This window comes from Petromyzon marinus, chromosome 52 (assembly GCF_048934315.1).
Source record: "Petromyzon marinus isolate PM22_M1 ecotype Great Lakes invasive population chromosome 52, UKy_Petmar_22M1.pri1.0, whole genome shotgun sequence".
NCBI classification, from domain to species: Eukaryota; Metazoa; Chordata; class Hyperoartia; order Petromyzontiformes; family Petromyzontidae; genus Petromyzon; species Petromyzon marinus.
Genome location: NC_133718.1, coordinates 8,488,768 through 8,516,457, shown reverse-complemented (window position 1 = coordinate 8,516,457; position 27,690 = coordinate 8,488,768). Strand labels below are relative to the sequence as shown.

The 27,690-nt window shown below is 49.5% G+C and overlaps 1 protein-coding gene across 1 annotated transcript in view; it reads right to left on the bottom strand.

The window, feature by feature from the left end:
* Positions 1 to 764: 764 nt before the first annotated feature.
* EDIL3 (EGF like repeats and discoidin domains 3) overlaps positions 765 to 27,690 on the bottom strand; it is a 33,217-nt gene continuing 6,291 nt past the window's right edge. Inside the window, exons 2-11 of the mRNA XM_032973705.2 lie at positions 26,590 to 26,736; positions 24,156 to 24,191; positions 19,667 to 19,795; positions 14,234 to 14,347; positions 13,606 to 13,787; positions 13,320 to 13,475; positions 12,085 to 12,229; positions 8,840 to 9,024; positions 6,729 to 6,884; positions 765 to 5,861 (exon numbers count right to left, since the gene is read on the bottom strand). Coding sequence (XP_032829596.2) covers positions 5,718 to 5,861; positions 6,729 to 6,884; positions 8,840 to 9,024; positions 12,085 to 12,229; positions 13,320 to 13,475; positions 13,606 to 13,787; positions 14,234 to 14,347; positions 19,667 to 19,795; positions 24,156 to 24,191; positions 26,590 to 26,736 — 1,394 coding nt within the window. The 3' untranslated portion in view covers positions 765 to 5,717. The remainder of the gene's footprint in view (positions 5,862 to 6,728; positions 6,885 to 8,839; positions 9,025 to 12,084; positions 12,230 to 13,319; positions 13,476 to 13,605; positions 13,788 to 14,233; positions 14,348 to 19,666; positions 19,796 to 24,155; positions 24,192 to 26,589; positions 26,737 to 27,690) is intronic.

The following is a 27,690-nucleotide window of genomic DNA, read 5'->3' as shown; positions in this document are numbered from 1 at the left end:
CTGTTGGGTGCCTCTGCATTAACGGGCTGGGGTCTCACTAACATGGCCACCTCTGCTCCCTCAGCCTCGATGTATCGATGTTTCTGGCTGTGTGATGGGCTTTGTGTCTCACTGGCGCGACCACCGTTGCGGTGATTCTCTTGCGTGGACGCACTTGCCTCTCACAGCGCCGTTGGCAGCGCCGCAACTTGTGTTACACATAGACATGACATTAACTTGTTAATCTCCCTAATCTCTCTGCCTAATATCTCCCATCAACATAGTGCTAATCTCCCATTAACACTGCTGTGGTGCGTATATGCGGGGGCGATACTCTTATGCGGCAACGGAAGCTCATTTCATGCTAATCTCTCTAACTAATCGCTCTCTCCCTAATCTCCCCCATTAACACAACTGACGTGCTTGCGCGCGGGGATGGAAATCCTTTCTAGCTCAGACCCCGCTTGCTTGCCCATCGCCACATACATAACCTCTTGTTGTAACAGCTCTCTCGCTGGTTCAGCAGTTCCACTGCTGGATTATTTTTTTCCGCCTGAGGAAGACCGCTTGCGTTGCGATCGAAACGTCGTGATGTATATTTTTTTACCTACGTTACTTTACCGAAAGAACCAAAGAGTGATGATGATGATGATGTTGGTTTCACGTCTTCGCGAAATGCCCAAATGACCCGTCGTCTGCGCCACGAGTAGACACGGCTGTCCATTGCCGTGTGTTTGTGTTCATTTAGAAACACGCCCGATAGCCATTCACAAACACGAGGACGATTTCCTACCGCCTTCCGCAACGATGGATCACAGATGTTTATTGCAGCGGTTTAAACGTCACAGCGGGGTGCGTTATGGTTAAGGGTTGTGGCTAAGCAAACTGCGCTGGAAATCAATAGTCGATCATCGCTACGGTGAATCACACGGGGTGGAAATCAATAGGGAACGCCTGACACAAGGCGCGCTTCTACGTAACTTTTATCAACGTAATTTAAAAAAGGGTACATTGACAATGCAACATGTAGTGAAGCGTTCTAATTTCATTTCACATGAAAAGTTGTTAAAGCTTACGGTACGCGGTAGACGCATTAATGGACGCGTCGTGAACGGCCAAAGCAGTGTGGTTCTTAGCGACATTTCTATCGACAGGAGCATGCATTTCGTACCTGCATCTGGGTTCTTTGCTCTACGGCCATCAGTGAATCATTAGTGAATCATTATTACTATTTAAAACGCAATGGGCTAAATATGTGCTAGTGGTTAAAACTATGGGGAGCATTACACAATTCGTCAAAGCATTATGAGCAACACTTAAAGAAAACACCACCGTGTTCTATTTAAGCCCGGAAGCAGGTGGGTTGCTTCACTATTCTGGAAAACCACCCGACGATGCTGCATGCAATTACCAGCGAAACGTCGTACTACTCAAGTTGTCGATGTTGTGGTTGTACTCTCCAAACACACCGGTGGGCTGAAGTAGTAGCGACTTGGTCCACACCAGAGACAATGCATATTGTTACCAGAGCATGTTTCTGATTGCATGTTCATCACAAGCATGACGTGTGGTTAGTGCGGACGTGATTCCTTGCAAAAAGTTGGTGTTTTTAACATCTTAACACAACTGTTTTATTGCCAGAAAGGGTAAAACCAATTATTCTATTTTGATACTGGTAAGAGAGGTCCCTGATGCTCAGAGTTACTGTTGGGGAACCGAGACTAGGGACATAGGGGGGGGGGGGGGGGGCTTTTGATCCCTCTATAGTTGGTGACAACCAATCCAGCCAGCACACCTACAAGGGTGTGGTCCAGATGTCTCGTGACCCCCCCCCTTTAAATTTTCTAAAACCTAAAAAAAAGTTAATATTCAACAGAGATGAATGTGCAAAGGGTGAAAAACAAATGTGATGGGTCAGTTAATCGGAGGTCGGTCACAAGACATCTGGAGCACCCGGTACAATCTAAGGCCCATTGAGACGCAGGCTGCGGCATGGCTACCGTGCAGGGAAATAGTTTAATGCCTGCGGGGGGAATGTCAGCGCCACACTGCGATGACAAACACACACCGAAACAAACCGTGAAACGAGTGCCTAACGAACGCCACGTCGACGAGAGGCATGCAGACATGTACACTGGCCTCAGTAACCTGTGGGGGGCAGATCCGTGGTTTTGATCAGGGGGCCCACACAAAAAAAAAAAGGTTGAGAATCCCCAGCGGACACAAAGCAGTTTGTGACCGCTGGGTGACATCTGAGGCAGTCGAATGGATACCAAATCTCGACGTCAACTTGCGATCTGTTGCAATCCCCAAAAATGCCCTTAATAAAAAAAAAGCTGGGCACTTTCACGTTTTAAACGTAGCGGATCACGACATACGAATGAACACGCCGTGTGACATTAACCATACACTCCTTCACAATAAATATGCAGTACGCTCGATAGCTTTTTTGAATATGTGGGCAAGAAGTTCAGAAGAAGTCCAGAAGGTTATTTCCCGAGTAAGCCAATTGAGATGGACAGCTCTTTCGTCAAAGACAACTTGGCCAGCAAAAAAACCTCAAGAACTAAGACTTTGAAGAACCGCTCGGTACTGGAGCGTTCAATGAACCGCAAAGACCCAACTCTTTTGGTACAAATGAAAGTAAAAAAAAAATAGGCACATCGTGATGCGAGCGGTGGCGTGCGGCGAGTGAAGCGGCCTAACACGACGTCTCGCGACACGTTCAAGGGTCACACACGGGGGGGTCAAACGGCCTCCCAACCTTGCAGTTATTTCAAAACAGCTGCCAAGGTGCCCCAGCACGTCGGTTCGGCCGTTTGTAAGTTCCGGCACTTTGTCTGGCCACGTGCAGTGCCGGATTAAGCTAGTGCGGTGCCTGTAGCATATGTTATAAAGGGGCCCTAAATTAAAAAAAAAACGTAAATATTCAAAAACGAATTTTTAACTTGCACAGTAAAGTAATTGTATTTTTTAATTTGCCATAGTCAGATAATACGACAAATCGTTAACCTGAAACACCCAATCGTTAATAAAAGTTTAAAGCAGTATAGTACTATAGTAATACAGCAAGTGCAGAATTACTGAACCGGAATTGATCGCTTGTAGCAGCTACTACACACGCGTAGCAGCTACTACACACGCGTAGCAGATACTTTTGCTACGAGGATAATCCGGCACTGGCTAAGTGGGGAATGTCGACGCGGGCTCAGAACTGTTGAGTGGGGCACAGCGAACTCGTCCCACACGCACTCCGAACTCGTCCCACACGCACTCAATCGAGCAGCGAGACGTTGCGACCACGCGCATTCTGCCACACTCGTCTGGCCAGTGGCGCAGGTGGCCGAGCTACTCATTGCCACAACATCCTGGGGGAATGGGTTTCACGCTTTCCACTGCGGTGATGGATTTTACCATGGGCTCGCAATCTACGCTCCGAAGCATTCGGCTGCTGTTGTGGTCTCAGGTGCGTTCTGTTGCACTACACACAGCGTCCACTATTACGATGTAAAGAAACAGCTGTTTGACCCATGTCGATAAAACAACAAATACGAAGATCCACCGGATAGCCGACAAAGCGCTGCACGAGGGGAGGCCCAGGACCAGTTCAGATGTGTCACCGATGTTGGATGCGAGAGGGAATCGAACTCGGACCGCCAGGTTTGAAGCACAGTGCACTAACCATTACACGACCACTCCCCTTCAAAGACAACAAAAGACAAAGATCCCCCGCATAGCCTTAACAGACTGTCGGGGCAAGTGCTGTTAGGGAGCACCTATGAAGGCCGACACGGCACAAGAGGGGGTGGGTGGCCAGCACCACGCCCGGCCGCCTTTGTCTCCCTTGTGGCAACATTTTTAGGCATCCCACCAGGCACTAATTTGAGGCCGAGTCGACCTAGGGGAGGCCCAGGACCGGTTCAGATAATCGTCACTGGTGTTGGTCGTGAGCGGGAATCGAACTTGGGTCGCTAGGTTCGTAGTGCGGGGCGCTAACCGCTAACGCTACCGTTCCCCACCTTCACACACACGCGCGTGCACACAGACGATTCCATCGCACGAGTCTCATCCCTCTAAACCTCCATGCGTCTCGTGTGGAGATTCGAGACCCCCAGGTGCTCAGCCAAATCTCCGCTGCGATCGTTTCGAACGACTCTGCCCTCTGCGCCGCTGACGATGTCTCGAGGTTTCAGGTTGAAGGAGATATGCGTACGCAAGGGGAATAAAACAATTTTGTTCACTCGTGCAATCCAGACCGCTGTTCATATACAAATCGTTTAATAATGGGTGACAACTCTATACACTCACTGGATTCGCGTCCACGTTTGTTGCATTGCGTTTCACTTCCGCTTGCTCGGACATTACTCAAATACCAGAAGTGTAACTGTTTAAGACCCATAGTCTCATATAAAGTAAAGACGCCTCATGTTTAAAATCGCAACACTCATCTTAAATCATAACTACTCCCATCTTGACCACTTAACATCCCAATTAAATGTTTTCACTCGTAACACTTACGTTAGTTACTCCAATGCAAACATGACCCCAATCTTCTTGGTTCTTTCGGTAAAGTTACGTAGAATGGAAATTAAATAATAAAACAATAAAATTATCACGACGTTTCGGCCACAACACAAGTAGCCTTGACAAAGGAGTTTACATATCAACATAAGAATTGTAATGTATAACGACTTATTGTTAGTAGCTCAGCTGATTGGAGAGTATATTGAGTTTATTGATGACATTGATGTAGTTTATATTTCAATTTTTTATCAGTTTACTATATGGTATTCATTATATAGTGTAGTGTATACCCAGTTACTTTATGTTAACAGCTCAACTTATTGAAGAATATATTGAGTACATTTATTATATTGATGTAGTTTATACTTAGTTCTTTCACATCGGCTTATTGTATGATAGTTGGGCAGTTGCAGTTCTTTAGCGTCAATATACTAAATGCCTCTGTTGATATGTAAACTCTGACTTTAACATAGCTACTTCCGTGACCAGTTACATGCTAATCCCTCATTAACATCATGCTAATCTCCCAGTTACATGCTAATTTCTGACTTTAACACCCTGCTAATCCAACACTTTAACACAGCTATTTCAATGCTAAATTATTCTGTTGATATGTAAACTCCTTTGTCAAGGCGCTCTGCTCCTCCCACCCAGCTTAAAAGACGCTGCGAATCTTAGCAGTGTTCATTGAAGCACTGTCGTCCCGACAGTTCTGTTTCTTCACCTGAAGAAGGCTACTTGTGTTGTGGCCGAAACGTCGTGAGAATTTTATATTATTACGTTTTATTTTTATTATTTTATTTCCATTCTGCGTGACTTTACCGAAAGAACCAAGAAGATGAATCCCTGCAGGCACGAAAGCTTTAAATCTAAAAATATGACCACAACCCTTGCATCAGTGTTATCAAAAGCTCACTGCTTATCCGAAATCTACCGATAACATTTCCACACCAACTTTACGTTCGTGTGACCATGAGGGCCGATCCCAACGTTATCCCCAACATCTCAGAGCCACTGCTTTTTCTTCCAGCTTCACCACCACCGTCGTCGTACGAACCCCCCCCCAACGCTTATCCCCACCCTAACCCTCTCGCAGTGGGCGAACTTGAACGTGTCGGACTTGGGGCCACGCGGGTGATCGCGCGAGCGGATGAACTAATAGGATGGGAACGCCGCGCAGCGGCGGCTGCTGCATCGCCACTGCCGTTGCCGCGTCAGAAGTCGCAGCCGATGAGCTCCACTCGCAAGGTGATGCGCCGATACCACGAGTAGGGGAGCACTCGCACGTAGCGCGCGATTATGGGCGGGTTGAACATGTTCTTCTTGTGACCGTTGTTGTCGTAATTTCCAGCAAAGATCTGTAAAAAAAAAAAAAACACGCACACAAAACAACACGTGCGCTTCTGTCGTCGCCTCCGAATGCCCACGCGGTTGGCTACGTGCGGTGCAATAGAAGTTCAACGTACGTACAGGTCACTTGCGTCTCCCCCCCCCCGCCGCTGCTTTTACGACCTTTCTTATAGTCACTAAGACCCCCGCAGTAACGACCAAAAACTCGTATCTACGACCGTCTAATGACTGCTACCGACGCCGAGTCGTTTGGCGACGAGTGTGCGCGTGTTATGCTCACGCTCGTCAACCTTATGGCGCCGAGTCCGTGAATGTCATGCGCAGACTCATCGCCAGACGGCGCCGCTTTGCTCTTATGGGTTTGTGCAGTCTCGCCGTCAGCCTGCAGCTGCGTCTAGAGCGAACGCAGCAGCGTCTCTTTGGCAACGCTCATCGCAACGCCGTGGTCACGAGGATTTTTCTCCGGGTCCTCCGGTTGCCCCCCCTCCCTCCACATTGAGAAGGATCGACGTCCACGCGTCCAGAGCAGGGGCGGGGCAACCTGTGGCTCCGGAGCCACCGCATGCGGCGGCTTTTTGAGGACCGCTTTGTGACCGTTGTTTATTAAGGACCCCCACCGTCTCGCATTCACACGCATTGCCTGCTCTTTAAAGGTTTTTGTTGTTGTTTACGCTATGAATTTCCACACGATGATAAGCCACTTCGTTGAGCTATCGTTTGTGACCACGTCGCTTCTGAAAAACAGCTACATCGCTTGGTGGGGGCCTCACCTGGTCAAATAAAAACTAGTTTAGGTTTAGATTATCCAGGTTGGCCGGCGGGCTGGAGCCTCGGGATCCGCTCTCCCCGCCCGGGCCGCTGTGCTGCTCCCTCACCTTGTCCCGCCGCGTCTCATCGTCCTTGTAGACGGTCCACGCGGCGCCGTCCTCGCTGGACGCCACGCGGTACGAGCGCACGAACTGCATGTGACCCAGGTCGCGAGCTCCCTGCGTCACGATGCCCGTGATCTTGCGAGCCTCGCCCAGGTCGATCTGCAGGCGGCGGAGGAGAAGGCAGTGGGGTGACGGCAGCAGTGCGATCCGACAGGAGCCGTGTCGATTGGCTACACTGACTTGATCAGAATGTTTATTTATACTGGGAGGAGAAATCCGACGAGGTGTAGGGGCACGGGGTCAGATCGTTACAACAACAATAGAAAAACACGATAGGAGTGCAAAGTATAAGAAAGGTAAACATCACTTTGCTGATCTCGTCAAGGAGCACAAACCATCACGTAAAGTGCGGTCTTCCTTGCGGCAGCTGGCCATCGAACAAAGACGGTCAGATGCATTTCTGCGGCCGTCTTGAACGCTCTTCCTTCCGGATATTAGGAAGCCACTGGATCTATGCACTTTTAAATCACCTAGATTGAAAACTAATTCCTTTAGAACTGCTTTGTGTTTAAATTTCGATTTAAAGCTTTCGTGACTGCAATGATTCATCTTCTTTGGTTCTTTCGGTAAAGTCACGTAGAATGAGAATAAAATAATAAATTGATAAAATAAAATAACACAATAATATTCTCACGACGTTTCGGCCACAACACAAGCGGCCTTCATCAGGTGAAGGGAGCGAGACTGTCTGGTAAGACAGCGCTGGAGTGAGAGAGCCACGTTCAGATCACGGCTTTTAAGCTGTGTGAGAGGAGCAAAGAGCCTTGACGAAGGAATTAGCATAAAATTTAGCATTGAAAAGGCTGAATGATTAGCTTGTGACTGGTCACAGAAATAGCTATGTTAAAAGTTAAAGCATACACATCCGCAGAGGCACCCATTGTTAAAAGGAATTAGCATAGAATTTAGCATTGAAATAGCTAAATTAAGGCATTCGCTTGTAACTGCTACAGAAATAGTTACGTTGAAGTCAGAGCATACACATTCACCAAGGCACTTAGTACAAATCAAAACAGGAGAATTTAGCATTGAAATAACTAGGCGAATTTAGCATTGAAATAACTGGGTGATTTGCTAGTGACTGGTCACAGAAATGCCTACACATCTGAGCTATTCACAGTACTATATAGTGAACCAATAAAAACTAAAATATAAATTACCTTCATGTTATCAATAAACTCTATATTCTCCAATCAGCTAAGCTACCAACCATAAGTCGTTATATATCACAATGCTATATGGCGAAAAAATGTGATATATAACGACTTATGGTTGGTAGCTTAGCTGATTGGAGAATATAGAGTTTATTGATAACATGAAGGTAATTTATATTTTAGTTTTTATTGGTTCACTATATAGTACTGTGAATAGCTCAGATTTGTAGTCATTTCTGTGACCAGTCACTAGCAAAACACCAAGTTATTTCAATGCTAAATTCGCCTAGTTATTTCAATGCTAAATTCTCCTGTTTTGATTTGTACTAAGTGCCTCGGTGAATGTGTATGCTCTGACTTCAACGTAACTATTTCTGTAGCAGTTACAAGCGAATGCCTTAATTTAGCTATTTCAATGCTAAATTCTATGCTAATTCCTTTTAACAATGGGTGCCTCTGCGGATGTGTATGCTTTAACTTTTAACATAGCTATTTCTGTGACCAGTCACAAGCTAATCATTCAGCCTTTTCAATGCTAAATTTTATGCTAATTCCTTCGTCAAGGCTCTTTGTTCCTCTCACACAGCTTAAAAGCCGTGATCTGAACGTGGCTCTCTCACTCCAGCGCTGTCCTACCAGACAGTCTCGCTCCCTTCACCTGATGAAGGCCGCTTGTGTTGTGGCCGAAACGTCGTGAGAATATTATTGTGTTATTTTATTTTATCAATTTATTATTTTATTCTCATTCTACGTGACTTTACCGAAAGAACCAAAGAAGATGCTTTGTGTTTAGTTTGTCATCCTTCCCCCTGCACCTCCGATTAGCGCGGTTGGCTACGTACGGTGCGAAATAAGTTAAAGATACAAACATCGTGATCTAGACGCCTCGAGCACCCACACCTGCAGCCATTGGTTGGGGTCCCCCTTGGCGGCCGACCAGGCGTTGATGCGGCCCTGGCGGTCGAGGCGCGCCAGGTGCGGCTCCCACGTCCAGCAGGGCAGCCCCAGGGTCTGGAAGACGCTCGACGCCGAGATCTGCGTGTCGCCAACGAGCCCCGACTTCAAGCCCAGCGGCTCGGAGCAGCCTGCAGAGGGTAGGAGCAGCGGTAGCAGTGGCAACACCACGCACACGAGGCGAGGCGGTCACTGTGGGAAGCCTCTCAAGCAGGGCCCCGCACCCGGGCGATCATTCGCGCAACCAAGTCGCCCTTAAAATAGTCGCGCACCTCCGATTAGCACCATTGGCTATGCTCGGTGCGAAAAAAAATCAAAATACGTACAACGTACATGCATAATCGTCGCGTACAGCTGTTTCGTCCAGAAATTGGACGAGGTTTCAACGGTTTTTTTTTGTTGAAATTATTTTCTGCTAACATATTTCACCAAATCGCTTGAGATGGAACTTCTCATTTGCAAAGGTGTCCAGTGTGTGGATCGATACTCTGTGGTTCTTTCGGTAAAGTCACGTAGGTGGAAAAATTAAATAAAACAAAAAATAATCTATCACGATGTTTCGATCACAACACAAGCGGTCGTCCTCAGGCGGAAAAAAATTAATCCAGCAGTGGAACTGCTGAACCAAGCGAGAGAGCTGTTACAACAAGGAGGTTATTTATGTGGCGATGGGCAAGCAAGCGGGGTTTGAGCTGGAAAGGTATTTTATCCCCGGACGTAAGCACGTCAGTTGTGTTAATGGGGGAGATTAGGGAGAGAGATTAGCATGAAATGAGCTTCCGTTGCTACATAAGAGTATCGCCCCCGCATATGCACACCACAGCAGTGTTAATGGGAGATTAGCACTATGTTGATGGGAGATATTAGGCAGGGAGATTAGGGGGATTAGCAAGTTAATGGCATGTCTATGTGTAACACAAGCTGCGGCACTGCCAACTGCGCTGTGAGAGGCAAGCGCGTCCACGCAAGAGAACCACCAACGGTGGTCGCGCCAGTGAGACACAAAGCCCATCACACAGCCAGAACCATCGATACATCGAGGCTGAGGGAGCAGAGGTGGCCATGTTAGTGAGACCCCAGCTCGTTAATGCAGAGGCACCTAACAGGGCAATGCAACTCAAAGTCGGAGACAACAGCCAAACGGCAGGGAAGAATGGAAGCCCCACAGCAAGTTGCGACTTTGCTTGGTTGATAACGTCCTTCCAATGATTGCTCAGTTTGTACCCATCTTCTCGGTTGAAATCGTCTCTGTGTTTATATATCTGGATGGCTTCATGGACAAATCTTTGATGGTAGCCCGAAGGTTTGCAGAGTACCTTGGTCTCGGAAAAAAACAATATCGTGGGAGCCCACTGCCTTATAACAATGATCAGCCACTGCAGAGGTATTGGTTCTGCCGTGTTTCAAATCTGCCTTCTGTCCGCGAACACGGCCCGAGACATGTCGTTTCGTTTCCCCAATGTAACTGCTGCCGCAGACACAACTTAATTTGTAGACACCAGAGTATTGCATGTCAGGAATGACATCGTTCACAGATGGGATAAAAGTCACGGATTTTGTGTACTGTATTGAATTGGACCTGGATCCTGCGTTTGTTTAAGATTTTGGAAATCTTTTTTGTATGGCAAAGTGATGGTTTTCTTTGGGTCCTCAGATGGTTGTCTCCCCATGGTTGTGGATACAGCCTTGCAGATTGTGCGGTCTGAGTATCCATTCATCTTGAGGGCTTGGTGTACGTGCTCCAGCTCACTGGCTAGGTGGCGTTGGTCGGAGATGCAGCGGGCCCTATGGTGTAGTGTTTTGATGAGGGAGTTCTTCTGGGCCGGATGGTGGTGGGAGTCAGGCTTTAGATAGGAATCCGTGTGGGTGGCTTTCCTGTAGACGGAATGTCCCAATGAGCCATAAGGCCTCTTCTCGATCAACACATCCAGGAATGGTAGCTTGTCATCGTTTTCCACTTCCATGGTGAATTTGATGGATGGGTGTATGGAAATGATGTGGTTGAAACACTAGTTCAGTGCTGGCTGGCCACGTGGCCAGATGATGAAAGTGTTATCTATGCATCTCTTCTACAGGGAAGGATGTAGGGCGGATGTCAGGATGGCGTCTGTTTCAAATTTCTCCATGAAAACATTCGCTACCACTGGTGATAAGGGAAACCCCATAGGGGTATCTTCATTTTGTTTGTAGAATGTACCATTCCAGATGAAGTAAGTGTTGGTACGGCAGTGCCTCACCAAAGTTGGTACATCAGGATTCAGTCCCTGTTGGACCAAGTCTTCAATGATTGCTATGGTGTCAGGTACAGGTACCTTGGTGAACAGAGAGATTACATCGAAGCTGACAAGCAAATAATCTGGAGACAGTGAAATGTCCTTGATTAGAGAAACAAAGTGAGCTGAATTAAGTACCAGCTCAGACCACGCTTGCTTGCCCATCGCCACGTAAATAACCTTTTGTTGTAACAGCTCTCGCATTGGTTCAGCAGTTCTACTGCTGGATTATTTTTTTTCTGCATGAGGACGGCCGCTTGTGTTGCGATCAAAATGTCGTGATATGTAATTTTATATATTCTTGGTTCTTTCAGTTAAGTCACGTAGAAGGGAAGAACCAAAAATATGAATCCCTGCAGTCACGAAAGCTTTAAATCAAAATGCAATTTCTTGTTTTTTATTTTCTACCTATGTGACTTTACCGAAAGAATCAAAGAGTATGGATTCCTGCTGTCATGAAAGCTTCAAATCAAGGTGTGGATTGACACAAAACAAACACAAACGACACACACGTGCACAGCATTTAGGGCGCGTGCAGTTCTCGTTTTCATCTATTTATAAAAAAAAAGGTAAAGGATATTATTTATTTATTTAAAATGACCCCTACAGCTACCAGTGGCCACAGCTACACTCCACTCAAATGGGAGGTCAATCCTTGAATAGCTCCACCACTGCTTTCGGTCAGGACGGGCAAATGGAGATGACCTCCCTGCCCCTCCGCTCGTTGAGAGAACGCGCGCAAGACGCGTCACAGCGTCACAGCATCATGTGTCACGAGATTCGTGACAAGCAACGCGGACAGCCGTTAGAACGACGCGTTTGGGGGGCCCCGAGGTTGGCTTTTTTTAAACGAGCGACAGCGGCCGGGGCAACGGCGTCCCAGGGCGAGCGGGCGAACGGGCGAGCCGGCCGCGTTACCGTTGGTCTCGCAGCCCAACAGCTCCATGCGCAGGGTGCAGCGCCTGCGGCACGTCAGCGGCATGAGGCGGACGAGCGAGGCCACGATCGGGGGACTGAGCGTGTTCGACCGCGGGGAGCCATTGTCCTGGTTCCCCAGGAACACCTGCGGACATCCACGCGTTAGGTTGTCGCTCGATTTCAAGCGTTATCTGGAAGCGGTGGTCACTTGAGAGGTGGACCCGTGCTGAACTAGGTCTACGTGTTCCATCGTTTCCGGAAACATTCGTCCACTCGATTCCACATTCCTTACCCTAGCCATCCCCAATTGCTGAAAAAAAAAGAAAAAAAGTGAAAATAATTTAAAAAATTCATAAAGTGCGCCCCTGCAATTGCTCGCCCACGCCACTGCCGGTGGAAAGGCCTCCACTAAAGTGAAATCTATCGTGTGTTTGGTCTACTCTTCCACGACCAGATTAGCGGTGAACCCATTCATACTGCTGGATGTAATGGAAGCGGGGATATTTGAGAATTTAAGAAACCCGCTCCCACTTTGTCAGCTGCCCCACCAGAAGATGGCATCATACCCGACGACTTCTGGATCGCCAGGACCGGTACACTGCCGACTACTGCACCGCTGCGGCAGCTCAGATTTTTTGGATGCAGTAACACCCTGATTAACGTCACCCCCCTTTTTGCGAATGCGTCATCACTTTATTACCAGCACCGCCACCTGATTTGCACCGCCTCATCCCCACATACATCGCATCCTACGTTCTTTCTCCCTATCGGTCGCATCTCAGCCTCAGCCTCCACCTACCCTGTACACGAAACTGCTTTGCGTCGCGCTTTAAGAAACGAGGTCAGGAAGGCGTTACTCCATTTATAAAATGAGCTCGGTGTTGGTGGGGCTAATATCTCGCCGCGGTGGTGAGATGTTAACTACCTTGCTGGGTATACGGGAGGACGTAGGTTCGATCCCGACTCCGACACCTGTACATTTGGAATCTGCATGTTCTCCGGGTCATCCGGTTTTTCCCTCCACATTTAGGCGTCAACATCACGCGTTTAGATTATTTGCCTGCTCTACATTTCCACGTGATGAGCCACTTTGTTTAGCCATCATTTGCGATGGGCCCAGGTGGTCGCTTCTGAAAAAAAGAGCTACACAGGTCAGTGGGGCCTTACCTGGTCAAATAGGAAATGGATTTTGGTTACAAGTGTCGCGCGCTGGCAGCGTGCGCGAGGTGCACCACCTTGTCTCGGCCCGTCGCCGCGTCCCGGTACACCGTCCAGTTGCGCCCGTCGGCGCTGTGCGCCAGCTTGAACGTGCGCACGTACTCGGCGCTGCCGAACCGGCTCGCGCCCTGCGTCACCACGCCCGTCACTCGCAGCCGCCTCTCCAGGTTCACCTGCCGACAAATCGTCGCCACCTCTGCATTAAGCACATCGTTGATGTGTCATTTAAAAATATATATAAATAGCAATAAAATAAAATAACGTAAAAAAATGAATTGGGGCCTTCTGCGTCCAGCCGGGTACCTGTATCCAGGGCTGCGAGTCTCTCTGCGCGGGCGTCCACGCGTTGACGATGCCGGCGCGGTTGAGGCGCGCGAGGGAGGGCAGCCACCGCTGCAGGCCCATGACCGCGACGAGCAGCGACGACGCCGTGATTTGATCGTCCCGGATGTCTCCTCCTTCCAGGCCCAGCGGGGACCAGCAGCCTACCACGTGAACCAGCGTGCGCGTGCAGAGAGCGGTCGCGCAGGGAGCGGTCGCCGCTACTAACCTGCCAATCGATTCTCATTGCGAAGCCACCATCAGTGGCGAATGTCTAAAAGCAGTACTCGGCCTCCGGCTAGATAGACCTTAAAATAAGTGCCTGTTGCAGGGGGTAATCATCAAGACCGGGGAGAGAAAGGTGGTCGAGCGTGGCACCCGGCCACATCACCGCATGGGTGTGCCGTGCCGGCCTTCACGGGCTCTCGCTAACACAGCGCACGCACCTCCTGTTTGCGGAACTCTTCCGGTTCGAGGCCACAGAACGAGAGAGCGACCGAGTGAACGAGCAAATGAACAGGCAAACGAGCGAGCGTTCGCGAAGATCCCAAACACCCCCCCCGCCCAACCTCACAATCGGCGCCCCACTCGCAGCTGACGTCCCACTCACGCAGGTGACAGTCTTTGCCCATGAATTCGCCGGTGCACTCGCAGGAGTAGTCCGCGTCCAGGTCCGTGCAGATGCCTCCGTTCCGGCACGGGCTCAGCGAGCACTCGTTGATGTCTGGCGACGACGACAAAAAGACGGAGTGGCATTAATACAAAAAAAAAAAATCGGCGGCCGCGGAGTGGCACGGGCTCATGGCAAAAAACGCCGTGCCGTCGTGCTCGGCTCCTGGGCCACGCTCGGCGCTTGACGCTGATGTTGTGTGTATGCATCAACGTGCGTTCGGAGTATTCGGCTGCTGCTAGGAATGTACACCGATGAGCCGCTTCGTCGGCCTTTCATTCGTGGCTAGGTCGTTTCTGAAAAAGAGCTCGGTGGGCCTTACCTGGTAATATCAAAATTGTTTAGTTTCAGAACTTGTTTTGCACCGTACGTAGCCATCCGTGTTAATATGAAGGTAAACACAGGACAGAGGCCAAGTCGCAAATTAATTTAATTTCTGCACGAGGTCACATCAAGTCCCTTCACCACCCAACACGGCTGAACTCTTTAAACGGTCATGTGGTGTGCAGGCGATTAACACCGCACCAATTGTTCTTGAATCAGCTCACAAACACATTTAGCGGTGGTAGTGGCGGTGGCGGTGGCAGTGGCAGTTCGACATTGCGCAGGAATGTAACTGCTGAACGGCGGCGTGGTTGGTGTCGACGGAGCTGAAATATTTCTCCAAGAAAAAAAAACCACGTCGTGTCTCAAGCGAACCGTCTTTACGGGAAAGCCAAAAGCCCGACTGCTGAGAGACATCGCTGCGGGGATTATGAACCCCACCAACACCCTCGACACCGTATTGCTTGCAGATGGATCTGATGATGATGACGATGACGATGAGTCATTCCTCCTCCTCCTCTCTGACACAGTCGTCTAGACGCCAATGCGGCCGCGTGCCAGCATTTGCCAGGAAAACATATTTCCGCTCCGGCTTTAATGTACGGGGTAATTTGGAACGCGATTCATCTCGGCTCTCTGGAATATAGATTTTTTTTGTGGTCACACTTCCTTTGTGAAAAATACAGTGGCACAGTCTTTGAGCAGCTCCGGTTGAGAAATGACGGCAGTGTTGTTTATGTGGCCTCCCACCCCGTCGTGTGTCACAGTGCTCGGCCTTCATAGGTGCTCGCTACACAGCACTTGCCCCAACAGTCTGTTACAGGCTATACGGGGGATATTTGTCTTTGTGCAACTCGCTAACAGCACTTGCCCCAACAGTCTGTTACAGGCTATACGGGGGATCTTTGTCTTTGTGCTACTCGCTAACAGCACTTGCCCCAACAGTCTGTTAGAGGCTATACGGGGGATCTTTGTCTTTGTGCTACTCGCTAACAGCACTTGCCCCAAGTCTGTTCCAAGCTATACGGGGATCTTTGTCTTTGTGCAACTCGCTAACAGCACTTGCCCCAACAGTCTGTTACAGGCTACACGGGGGATCTGTCTTTGTGCTGCTCACTAACAGCACTTGCCCCAACAGCCTGTTACAGGCTACACGGGGGATCTTTGTCTTTGTGCTACTCGCTAACAGCACTTGCCCCAACAGTCTGTTAGAGGCTATACGGGGGATCTTTGTCTTTGTGCTACTCGCTAACAGCACTTGCCCCAAGTCTGTTCCAAGCTATACGGGGATCTTTGTCTTTGTGCAACTCGCTAACAGCACTTGCCCCAACAGTCTGTTACAGGCTACACGGGGGATCTGTCTTTGTGCTGCTCACTAACAGCACTTGCCCCAACAGCCTGTTACAGGCTACACGGGGGATCTTTGTCTTTGTGCTACTCGCTAACAGCACTTGCCCCAACAGTCTGTTACAGGCTATACGGGGGATATTTGTCTTTGTGCTACTCGTTAACAGCACTTGCCCCAACAGCCTGTTACAGGCTACACGGGGGATCTTTGTCTTTGTGCTACTCTTGTATTGTCTGTTACAGGCTATACAAGGTGCGGGGGCAGGCCAACAAACTAAACATTAAAAGGCTTTCCCACCGTTTGACTGTTGGGGAGAGATCGTTGTTGTTGGCGATCACCTATGGAGGGTGCCGTGACACCACACGGCGTGGAGCAGCAGACCCGGCATTGGTCACTGCTAATAGCAGAGCCACACAAGAAGGCAATAAACCAGAGGCTATAAGACCTAGGGGTGGTAGTTAGAATCAGCAAGTGCAGGAATACAGTCAACAAAAAACCCAGTTACCGCTTTGCCACACGTAACTTAACGTTTTTACTTCCCCAGGTAAGACCCACTGAGCTATTAGATTATTTATCGGTAGCGACGTGGCCATCATTTGCGATAGCGCAACGGAGCGGCTTACCATCATCGCGTGGATATTGATATCAGCGGCCAAGCACTCTTTGAAGACGTGGCTCGGAAAGCTATTTTCGTGACTCACAAAGTTTGGTTTTGACTCGACAGTACTCTCATTGTGCACGGCAGGCCACGGCGGGCCACGACGGAATGAGTCACGCGCTCGCATCCCGTCGCCGTCTCTCTCCACGCCAGCGGACCTTCTTCACCTGGGCTGCACGCTGCTGCAGCCCCTGCGAGACGCCCTTTCTGGGGGCAGCGACACGTGGCCAGATTTTTGTTTTTTTTCGAAGGCGAATCATCGAAAACACAAACTGAGCACGGGCACCGAAGTTACACCTTACTTGGTTTCATCAAACCCCGATGTGTTTATTAACATTGTACTTTTTTTTTTTTAGGATTGAGAACCAAAGGGGTTGCAAGGTTTGCAGTAAAAGGTTAAGAAGAACCCGCTGGGTTCTGGAGCCTCGTTCCCCCTCTCATGGGGCCCGTGGCTGGCAACAGCACGGAGCCGCTTGGCCGAACACCCCCACTGCGCTACGGAGAGGTACACGCATCACACTCCCACGGACACGCGCTCACATTCTCGCTCGCGCACACAATCTCTCAGACACACAAAAAAAACAAAGACAAAAACAAAGATCCCCCGTGTAGCCTTAACAGACTGTAGGGGCAAGTGCTGTTAGCGAGCACCTATAAAAGGCCGGCACGGCACACGAAGAGGGTGGGTGACCTACACCAGACGCACAATCATCAACATCTCGCCATTCGCCCTCTAAGTCACCACGGTGCCTGTGCCAGGCCAGGTGCACTTTGAGTCAACGTGAAGTGTCGAAGGCTCGCTGGCTGGCAGAAGGACACGGGACAGACCCAGGTGCCCCACTGAGAAGCACGCGTGTTGAACTTCTTTCGCGCCGTACGTAGCCAACCGTCCCAATCGGGGGTGTGCGTGGAGGAAGGACAACAAATTAAACCACAAAAAGGCAGTTTTAAAGAAATTAGTTTTTTTTAATCTGAATGTGATGTGTCATTGGGTAAGCAATGAGGGAGCTCACGAGGCCAACTTGAGGCTTGAGATACAAGTTCCAAGAAACCTTAGTAGGCTTTCAGACCGACACGAGGAACGGATTATGGCTCCATTCCAGCGAATGCAAAACAAGGGGATCTTACGTGACGATGTTTTGTCCATAGATTTTTAGCAAGTTAAGTGTACTTTCGGTAAATGTTTTACCATCGTACTTTTAACAGCAGCGATTGATTCACTGGTACTGTATTCATCGCGTCTGCTAAGAAACCCTTGCTAATCCTTTGGTAAGCAGTAGAATATTATTTGTGTATTTTTTTTGGTCATTAATTAGTAGTGTACACAAAACGGTATTTATTTTAACTCTGAGAGCGAGATAAAGATGATTTAGCACTGGGTGGGGATATAAACTCACAGCCTTTCGCTTGCTTCATGTAATAAGTAACGTCTCAACCGTGAATTGTACGGCTAGAAGATGATGCAAATGGACATGTTGATGCATCCACTTTCCCCAGTAGTAGATGAACCAATATTAATCATTGTCTTAATTCGCTATTAATTAATCACTTATAACACACACACACTGTAGGCAAACCGAGTGATGTATTAACCGTCGTGGGATCCAGTGCCAGGATCTTCACGTGCAACCGTGCAAGTTGGCTTACGTGTCTCGTGAATAAGGAAACAATGAAGTCTCACGACCAACAAGCACGCGCGCAATGACATCGCAGGCAAAGAGTCACAGCCCTTCACGTGGGTGGTGTTGCAGTGCTGCCCGGGAACATACCGGCCACAACACTAACACCGGTCAGGTGTTACAGTAATTCCGTTGAGGAAGTCACTGGAGCGATGCATTTTTAAATCATCTAGATTTAAAACTCAGCTGTTTAAAACTACTTCTGTGGCTAGTATTGTCGTCGTCCCCCCCCCCCCCACGCACTTACCGATTAGCACGGCTGGCTACGTATGGCGCCAAATAAATTCGACATACACTCCCGTTGTTGATGGTGGCAAGGGTCAGAAAGCCAACGTTGTTTTATCGTTTCATCTGTGGAGACGACAGCCAATGCCGGCCGCTGGCCCAGCCGCGGAGAGCCGCGTTGGCGGCGCTCCTCGTGCCGCGTCGCCGGTCGCCGGGCCACCTGGCCGCGGCGTAGCGGCCCCCCCCCGCGCGACACCGTCAGGTGACCCCCATCACCACGAGCGCACCGCCACAAGCCGAGCACGCTCCAAGACCACGGCGTGGCAGGCCGTGGTCAAAATATTATTTTAGCGGGGCGAGAGGGCGCCGAAAGTATTTGAATACATTTTAAAAAGATCTTTCTTTGCCGTCACAATTGTTCAGAAACGAGAGGGCGCAAGGGTCGTCGCGAGCAGCGTTCACCGACCGCGCCACCCACGTGCTCTGCTCGTGGTGACCCTGCACTCTCTCGCCGAGTGCGGCTTACAGAGATCGCTTCGTAGGCGGTGTGTGGATAGCGCTCGAGCCGACGGAGAGGTTCGTGGTGGACTCGGCCCTGCGAGCCCCACGCCACCCGCCCACCTCATAATGCAGCGGTAGCATCGATGGACCGTCAGCAGCAGTTGCAGCAGAATGCGAGTCACAGTCATCTATGTACGCGTGTTGAACTTCTTTCACGCCGTACGTAGCTAATCGGAGGTGCGGGGAAAGGAGGACAAACTAACCACAAAAAAAATCAGTTCTAAAGGAATGAGTTTTCAATCCAGATTATTTAAAGTGCACGCATCCAGTGGCTTCCTAATATCGGAAAGAAGCGCGGTTCCGGACGGCCGCAGGGGCGCACCTGAAAGCGTGCGACGCAGTGACCACCACCGTCTTCATTTCGATGGCCAGGCAATCTAGGAGGAGCCACACAAGCCTCGGCTGGCTGCGTGAACCTGCGTCTGCAGCGGCGTCGACACGGACGGCGCATCGGTGTAGTGCGGTGGCTCTTAACCTGGGGTGCACGTGCACCCGTGGGGGGTGCGCGATGCCCTTTCTGAGAACCAAAGGCTGCGGTAGAAGGTGAAGAAGAACTGGTGTTGCGAAATCGCACTTACTGTGTTGACAGTGAATGCCATCGAATCCGCGTGGGCACTCGCACGCGTAGTCGGCGAAGGCGTCGCCCCTCGGAGCCAGGCTGACGTGACACTCCCCAGAGTTGTGGCACGGATTGGGTGAGCAGGGACCTGCGGAGGGGGTGGAGAAGCAGAGGCACCACGGCGCGGGGAGTGACACGGCGCTCACAGACGGCGACACGGTCGCACGCGGGGACACGTGTCGGCAAATAAACAAACCGAGAGCAAAGCCAGCTGAGCATGGCAAACACAAAAACAGCAGTCTTAAGCCCTGTACACAAGGTTCTTACCGATAATATTTTGGAATACAGCCACAGGAAGCTCTGCGATTGACAATGCCCCACACCACAACTGGCAGCAAATTCGCAGCTCAGAGAGTCTGCCGTTACTGCACCGTGCAAGTGCCCAGTGAGGCACCCTTACCGCCCCGGGGTGCCACGGTGGCGAGATGTTAACTACCTCGCCTGGTATACACGACACGACGCCTCTATGTTTGGAGCATGCGTCGTTCTCCCCGTGGCAGCGTGGATTTTTCTCGGGGTCCTGCAGGTTCCCCCCCCCTCCACATTTAGAATCACATCACGCGTTCAGAGTATTCGGCCGTTATACATTTCCACGTGATAAGCCACTTCGTTGCGTTATCATTTGTGGCCAGGTCGCTTCTGAAAAAGAAGCTACATAGCTCAGTGGGCTTTACTCGGTAAAATAAAAAATAAAAAGAGTTCAGTTCCATGAAAATAGTTAATGGCGATGAAGCCACGACGATGACTCCCTCGCGTCTGCGCACGTCAAATTGAACAGGGTCCATGCAACACCGGCCCCTTCACAACGCGCGGTGCATTCATTGTGGGTCTGTTCGAGCCCGACTTGAAAGGGAACGTGATGGCACACCGCTGCCTACCGGGGAGCAGATCTTGAATGCTTTAAAGTTATCCAATACGATTTCTTTTCACATGCAAAAACATGTTTCATGTCCCACAACTATTTTACACGCTTTCCATTAACTCATTCTGCCTGTTGTTGTTGTCGTTGTATACTCAAATCTTGTAACTCAATTTTAACCCACTTCCCAATGTGCTATCGACTGCAAACTTGGTATACCTATGTCATACTGATGACAATACAATATTCTATAATTTAAAAATATATATATTTTTAAAACATTATTTTTTATATGTTATGTTTCGCCTTGGGTCTAATTGTCCATCGTCAACTGACGTTGGCTGTAATTGGTCACGGTCCCCCTTACGTTGTGGCAAGCTTCGGGGCCACTTCCTGGAGTCGTGGAGTTCTGCCATTACTAGAGACGGTACATTTCATTAAAGCGTGTATTTAAATATTACTTATTTTAAATATTACTTATTATAAAAGGGATGTGGAATTGGAAACGCATACAAATCCAAGTGCATTGCAACTTTCATTAAGAGTGGAAAATAAAAAACACACAAATAAATCTTAAGGTCCGACTTCTAAAACCGCTCTGTGCAGCAAACCAATATTAATTACACATAATGGCTCTGGAAATAACCGACATAACCTACATTCCGAGATAATTACACAAAGCAGGATTGTTTTTTGTTTTACTTACAGAGATCCATGGCATGCCCATTAGCGCACAAGCCTTCAAAAACCACGAGGCCCCGCTTAATAATCATGGCATTCGAGTACCGGAGACGCAAACACAGCTGAGCGGCGTCGACTTGACGTCGCGTTACCGGCGCTCCTCCACCACGCGCGGGCTGCGCTGGCTGCCGCCAAGTTAGAACTTTTAAAGCTTCAAAACAGCAACTCGGGCTCCGCTATATTTGGCATCGTTATTTCCCAAACTATTTTACCAACCGTAAATGACGCTCGAGTCGGAGCGCTTTCATGGGAAGAACGGCCGCAGATTGATGCAGAATCGGACTATGTATTTGTACTGGAGGAATCCGATGAGCTGTAAAGCTCTTTTTTTTCACAGATGACCAGTAGGTGCGGGTCAAAAAGAAAGTTAAAAAAACAGTGCAAAAACACGATAGGCATGCAAAGTATAGGAAAGGTAAGCCAATCTCTAAAAATATAAAAAAAATGTTTTATTTTATTTTACCAGGTAAAGGCCACCGAGCTATTTAGCTTCTTTTTCAAAAGTGACCTGGCCACAAATGATCGCTCAACGAAGTAACGTATCATGCAGAAGTTTAAAATCGCAGCCAAATAATCAAAATAACCAAAACGCACGTTTCTATCTTGGGTCCACACCCGTTCCACCGCCGTCGACTCTCCCCCATTGCCCGTCCTTAGCAGCACCGTTGTCAATTGTGGTCTTTGCAAAACGTAATAAATGAGAGGGTCGTTTAAACGATACACGACGGTAATTTAGCTTTGATATATTTGTGGGGGGGGGCACGGAGGGGGTGGCGCTGTCTAGGGGGATAACAACTCATAGACGGCTACCGAATCTTGAAAACAGGCAGTTTTGTCCTTCAATTAAATTTGAATTGTGCCGTCGGGAGGCGAAGAGTCACATGCCGTAAGATCTCCCCCACGACGGCGGTGCGCCCCACCCAAGTTGGGACGGACAGCTTGCGGGAGGCCACGTTACAGAATCACGTTCCAGCAGTGCTGGATTAAGCTAGTGCGGGGCCTGTAGCATGACGTTATAAAGGGGCCCCAAATAAAAAAAAAACTCAAATATTAAAAACACATTTTTAACTTGCATAGTTAAGTAATTGGATGTTTTCATTTGCTAAACAGCCAGATAATGCGACAAATCGCTAACCTTAAACACCCAGTCGTTCATAAAAGTCGAAGGCGGTATAGTACTATAGTAATAGAGCAAGTGCAAAATCACTGAAACAGAATTGATAGCTTGAAAGCATTTAGCGCAGGGCCCTTGAAAGTGCGGGGCCTGTAGCTACTACACGTGGCAGCTACTTGTGCTACTGGGATAATCCGGCTCTGCATTCGAAATCCCTTCCCCATTGCCGAGCACCCCACCGGTGGCGAGGTCCGGCAAGTCTCGAATTCTGGCGGGGCCGTGCCGGTGTGTCGCGGCTACCGGCGAGAGGATTGCAGGGAAGGTGTCCGATGGCATCAGGCTGCGCCATGCAAATGACTTTAAGGGATGGACGATGACAATGACGACGACGAGGAGGACGATGACAATGACAACACCATATCTTTAGGTGCTTTGTTCCTTCGTCTGTGTTTAATGAACGTCAGTGGCACAAGCCAAGGAGGAGGAGGGTGGGTGCCCTCGCTTGGCAAATGAGATGCGAACGCGGAGAATTATTTACGAGCGTTGTCAAAAAATCGCGTTCCTCGTCTTCCCACTCTGCATGCAAATGACCGCGTTTAGTCTGCGGCCCATTTCCCAAGCGGGCAACAGGGGACATATGGCGACGATTCATTATTTACAACGCGGGTGGAGGGATGGCCAGTAGATCAAAACAATACATTTACGGTCCATCCCAACAACAAATTTCAAACGGGTCACGCGTGAAAAACGTATTTTATACGGCGCGGCGGCGCATCCCAGCATATCAAACTGTCGTGCAAACGGATTAAAAATGTTTTTTTGTCTTGTTTACGCACCACGCTTATTTTTTTTTTAGGGTGCTCAAGATCCACAACAGATTTACAATCTCGTCGCACGACGCCAACGGCACAATTGGATACCCCCCGAAGTGGTGAACCAAAGAACGCACGCTGCGCCGTACGTATTATACGGTGCGTATATATATTATTAGCTCTGCTATCACTCGCTCGCACGTACCACTGCTGGCAGAAGGGCCTCCCACTCCAGGGTGCCCTAGACAGCCCCTCTATTGAAGGTCATTTTGGCCTACTCTTCCATGCCGGCCAGGCATCTTGGAAGTGCACATCCTCTACTCCACCACACGCGTCCAGCCGATCGACTGGCTGTGGTGAACAGAGGGGGGCGTGGGGGCATTTTAAGAAGCTTGCGCCAACATTTCAACTGCCGCGCCAGGAGACTGAACCAGCGACCTCTGGGTTGCAGGTCCAGCGCACCACGGCAGCATCCTTGGTGGCCGGGTTGGGTGTGGGCGAGAGGCCTGGATGAGCGTATTTACAAGGGACGGTCGTTATATAATTCCTAAACGGTTAACATCCGAAGTTGAGATTTGTGAGAACGTCATGACGATAGCCGACCCGTGTTTATACATCTCAGGGGGGTCTTTAACGTAAACTCCACGCACGCCCGGCGTCGCCAGCGGCAAGCCGTACGTAGCCGAATAAAACCACGCAGCCTTTTCGGCCAGTAGATATCTTTTTTTAAAATACAATAAAGAACAGTGTCCGGCTTTGCGACGCGTCTGCGACTCTCGTAGATCTGCGACTCTCACAAAACATATCCTGCGCGGTATGTACATATGTATTCGTATTCATTCGTCGGCGCAGCGCGAGCAGGTAAATGAAAGCACGCGTGGAAGACGCGAGTGGCGATGGGAGAAGTGATCGGTCGGCCTACCTGGCAGATCCGAGCCAGACGCCTCTTGTGGATTTCCTGCGAACCAGTCCAGACGCACGCCACAGCAACAGAGACGGTCACAAAACTCCCACCAAGCAGAAACGAGGGAAGGAGAATGGCGCGTACGCACAGATTCCGTTAGGCTGTGGCAACGTGCGTTTGCCGTCAGAAGCATTTAATTGGCAATGATAATAATAACAACGTTACGCTTCAAAACGCATGGCGAGGTCAGGTCATACAGCGCGGGACGCGTGATAGTCCGCGAGATGGCGTCATAATCATGACACCATCGGGAGGGGAGCGGAGACAGCACACTTCCTTCTAGTGCCGGTTTGGGTCTCCGGGTTGAGCGAGTTCTTCGATCAAGGTGGCCGGTTTTCCCTAGGTCGAGTCTTTAATAGGAGGAAGCCACTGGAGCTATGCACTTTTAAATCTAGGTTGGAAACTAATTTCTTTAGAACTCCCACCCAACAGTGAATTGACAAAAAATGGCTGTACACACGTGCAAAGGATCTCGGCAGGAAACGCGATGCAAATGGGAATTCAATCCGAAGTTACGCGGTGCCATTTTCCCGCAACATCGTTTTGTGTTAAGTTTGTCGTCTTTCCCCCGTGCCTCCGATTAGCGCGGTTGGCTACCGTAGGTACGGCGCGAAAAGATGTTCAACGAACATAACAGCCCACCCGACTTTGGTTAAGTTTTGTTTTGACATCAGCAGATGCCTGCAGGTGAGGGTAGTCTTGTGCCCTATCCGCTGTTTTCAAGGACAACCACGTGGCCAAGACGCCTCCCCGTTTCAAGAAAAGTGCATAAATCATGGTCGGACCTCCTTCGGTGAAACAACACCATGACAATCACTGTACGTGTTGGTGGCCCAGAGTAACCCACAAGCCGCCTAGGAGAGCGTACGCGGTCACGGGTTGATCAGATTCTCGCAGTACGTCTTTATTTGCTTGAAAAAGAAAAGCTTTGCCGTTGCATTCAGTTGGGGGGCATTGAACAAGTTTATACTCGGCACTCCTCCTACTCCTCCTCCGGACGAGTTTGGAGGAGCGCCGACTAATATTGGATAAGAGGCCGTTCCCGTGATGTCTCCAGAAATAGTCCTGGGGTGTCATCTTCTGGTGCCGTTCCCCAGCGCGATGCCACGCAACGTCGAGTGACGGGATTCAAGACATGTTTCATTTACCAAAAGCCCTCTCTGCAATATCACAGACTTCCATCACCAAACGGTGAACTCTAAAACACGCGATATTACCGCTCTCTCTGGATTAAAATATTCTCCGGAATGCAAGACGCACACTCGAAACCTCGTCCCATGGTAACAATAAAGTGACACAAATCTGGGCCGAGACGTGCGCGCGCACACAGCCACCGGATTATAAGACGCATCGCCAACCTTTTATTTTAACAACAGCAGGGGAAACGTGCGTCCTGTATTGCCGAGAAGACGGGTTTACTCGCAGCCACCGAAATACATTTTGCACGCAGCTCAGCAGATGAATCTGTGAGTTACGATCACCTCCCTGTGACAGGTGACGGTGATGTATGTTCATGCCTACCAAGCAAATGGCACTGTCCATCCAATTTCTCGCGCCGCCGAGTATCTACAAAGACCTAACGATGAACTTGACACGGAAGGAGAAAAGGTTTAACTGGGAGGGAAAATAACGTACATCAGCGAGGTTTATAAATCGAGTCGGTGCTAATGATTCATGCCGTGTACTTGTGCCGTTCTCCTACATATCAGGGTCGGGGAAGGCGTGTTTATAAAACCACGTACTGTACACGGTTAAGGATCATAACGGAACAAAAAATATGTTCACAAGCAAACTGACTTTTACAAAAAAATGTCTTTCCCTTCAAAACATAAACAAACGATTATAATATCTAATTATGACCAATTACAGCACACGGTACGCCGTTGGTTAAACAAATGTGTCACGTTTTCACGATGGTCAGCACGGCGCGGTGAAGAGGAGGGGGCGGCGGGATGTCACTCGCCACTGATTAGTACGACGGTTGGCTACGTACCGTGCGAAAGAAGTTCAACATATGTACAAAGACAAAGATCCCCTGTATAACCTTAACAGACTGTTGGGGCAAGTGCTGTAAGCGAGCACCTATGAAGGCCAGAACGGCACACAAGGGGGGGGGGGGCGTTGGGTGGCCAGCACCACCCCCGGCCGCCTTTGTCTCCACAGTGGCGATGTGTACACATCGCACCTGGTACTTATTTGAGGCCGAGTCGACCTAGGGAAGGCCCAGGACCAATTCAGATAATCGTCACTACGTGTTGGTCGTAAGAGGGAATCGAACTCGGGTCGCCAGGTTCGTAGCACAGCGCGCTAACCGCTACGCTACCGCTCCCCACAACACAGACGTACACACACGTACACACACGCACACACACACACGTGAGTGTGAACTCACCATTGTCTTTACTGGAAAAGGAGCAATTTGGCCCGGTGAAATTTCCGGGGCAGATGCACAGGTACGCGGAGGTGATGCTGTCCTTAGTGGAGTCCAGCAGGCACGTTCCACCGTTGTCGCACGGGTTTGGATCACACGACTCCTCACCTGAGAGGGGTACAGGGATATTAATGAAGGACACGCCACGGTGGCTGAGATGTTAACTACCTCGCCTGGTGTGCAGGAGGTCGTGGGTTCCATCCAGACCCTGACGCCTACTGCTGTATATTTGGAGTTTGCGTGTCTCTCTCATCATCATCACGGTGGCTAGGAGATGTTAATTACCTCGCCTGGTGTGCAGGAGGTTGTGGGTTCCATCCAGACCCCGACGCCTGCTGTATATTTAGAGTTTGTGTGTCTCTCTCATCATCATCACGGTGGCTAGGAGATGTCAACTACCTCGCCTGGTGTGCAGGAGGTCGTGGGTTCGATCCAGACCCCGACGCCTCCTCTATATTTGGAGTTTGCGTGTCTCTCTCATCATCATCACGGTGGCTAGAAGATGTTAACTACCTCGTCTGGTGTGCAGGAGGTCGTGGGTTCGATCCAGACCCCGACGCCTGCTCTATATTTGGAGTTTGCGTCTCTCTCTCATCATCATCATCACGGTGGCTAGGAGATGTTAACTACCTCGCCTGGTGTGCAGGAGGTCGTGGGTTCCATCCAGACCCCGACGCCTGCTCTATATTTGGAGTTTGCGTCTCTCTCTCAGTGGTCGCGTGGATTTTTCTCTGGGTCCTACGGGTTTTTCCCTCCATATTTTTAATCAACGTCACGCGTTCAGAGTCTTTAGCTACTATACATTTATACATTGTAATAAGCCACTTCGGTGAGCTATCGTTGGTGGCCAGGTCGCTTCTGAAAAAGGGCTACGCAGCTCGGTGGGCTTCAGCTAGTCAAATAAAAATGGTTTATGGTTTTTAAAAGGTAAAATAAATAAAAAGTCCATTAACGGTTTTTACAAACACGGTAGAGTGGCGGCGGTCATGGTTAGCGCACTGCGGTATGAACCCACCAATCCCGAGAACGATTCACAGCCACGGCTGACATCAGCAGCAAGTG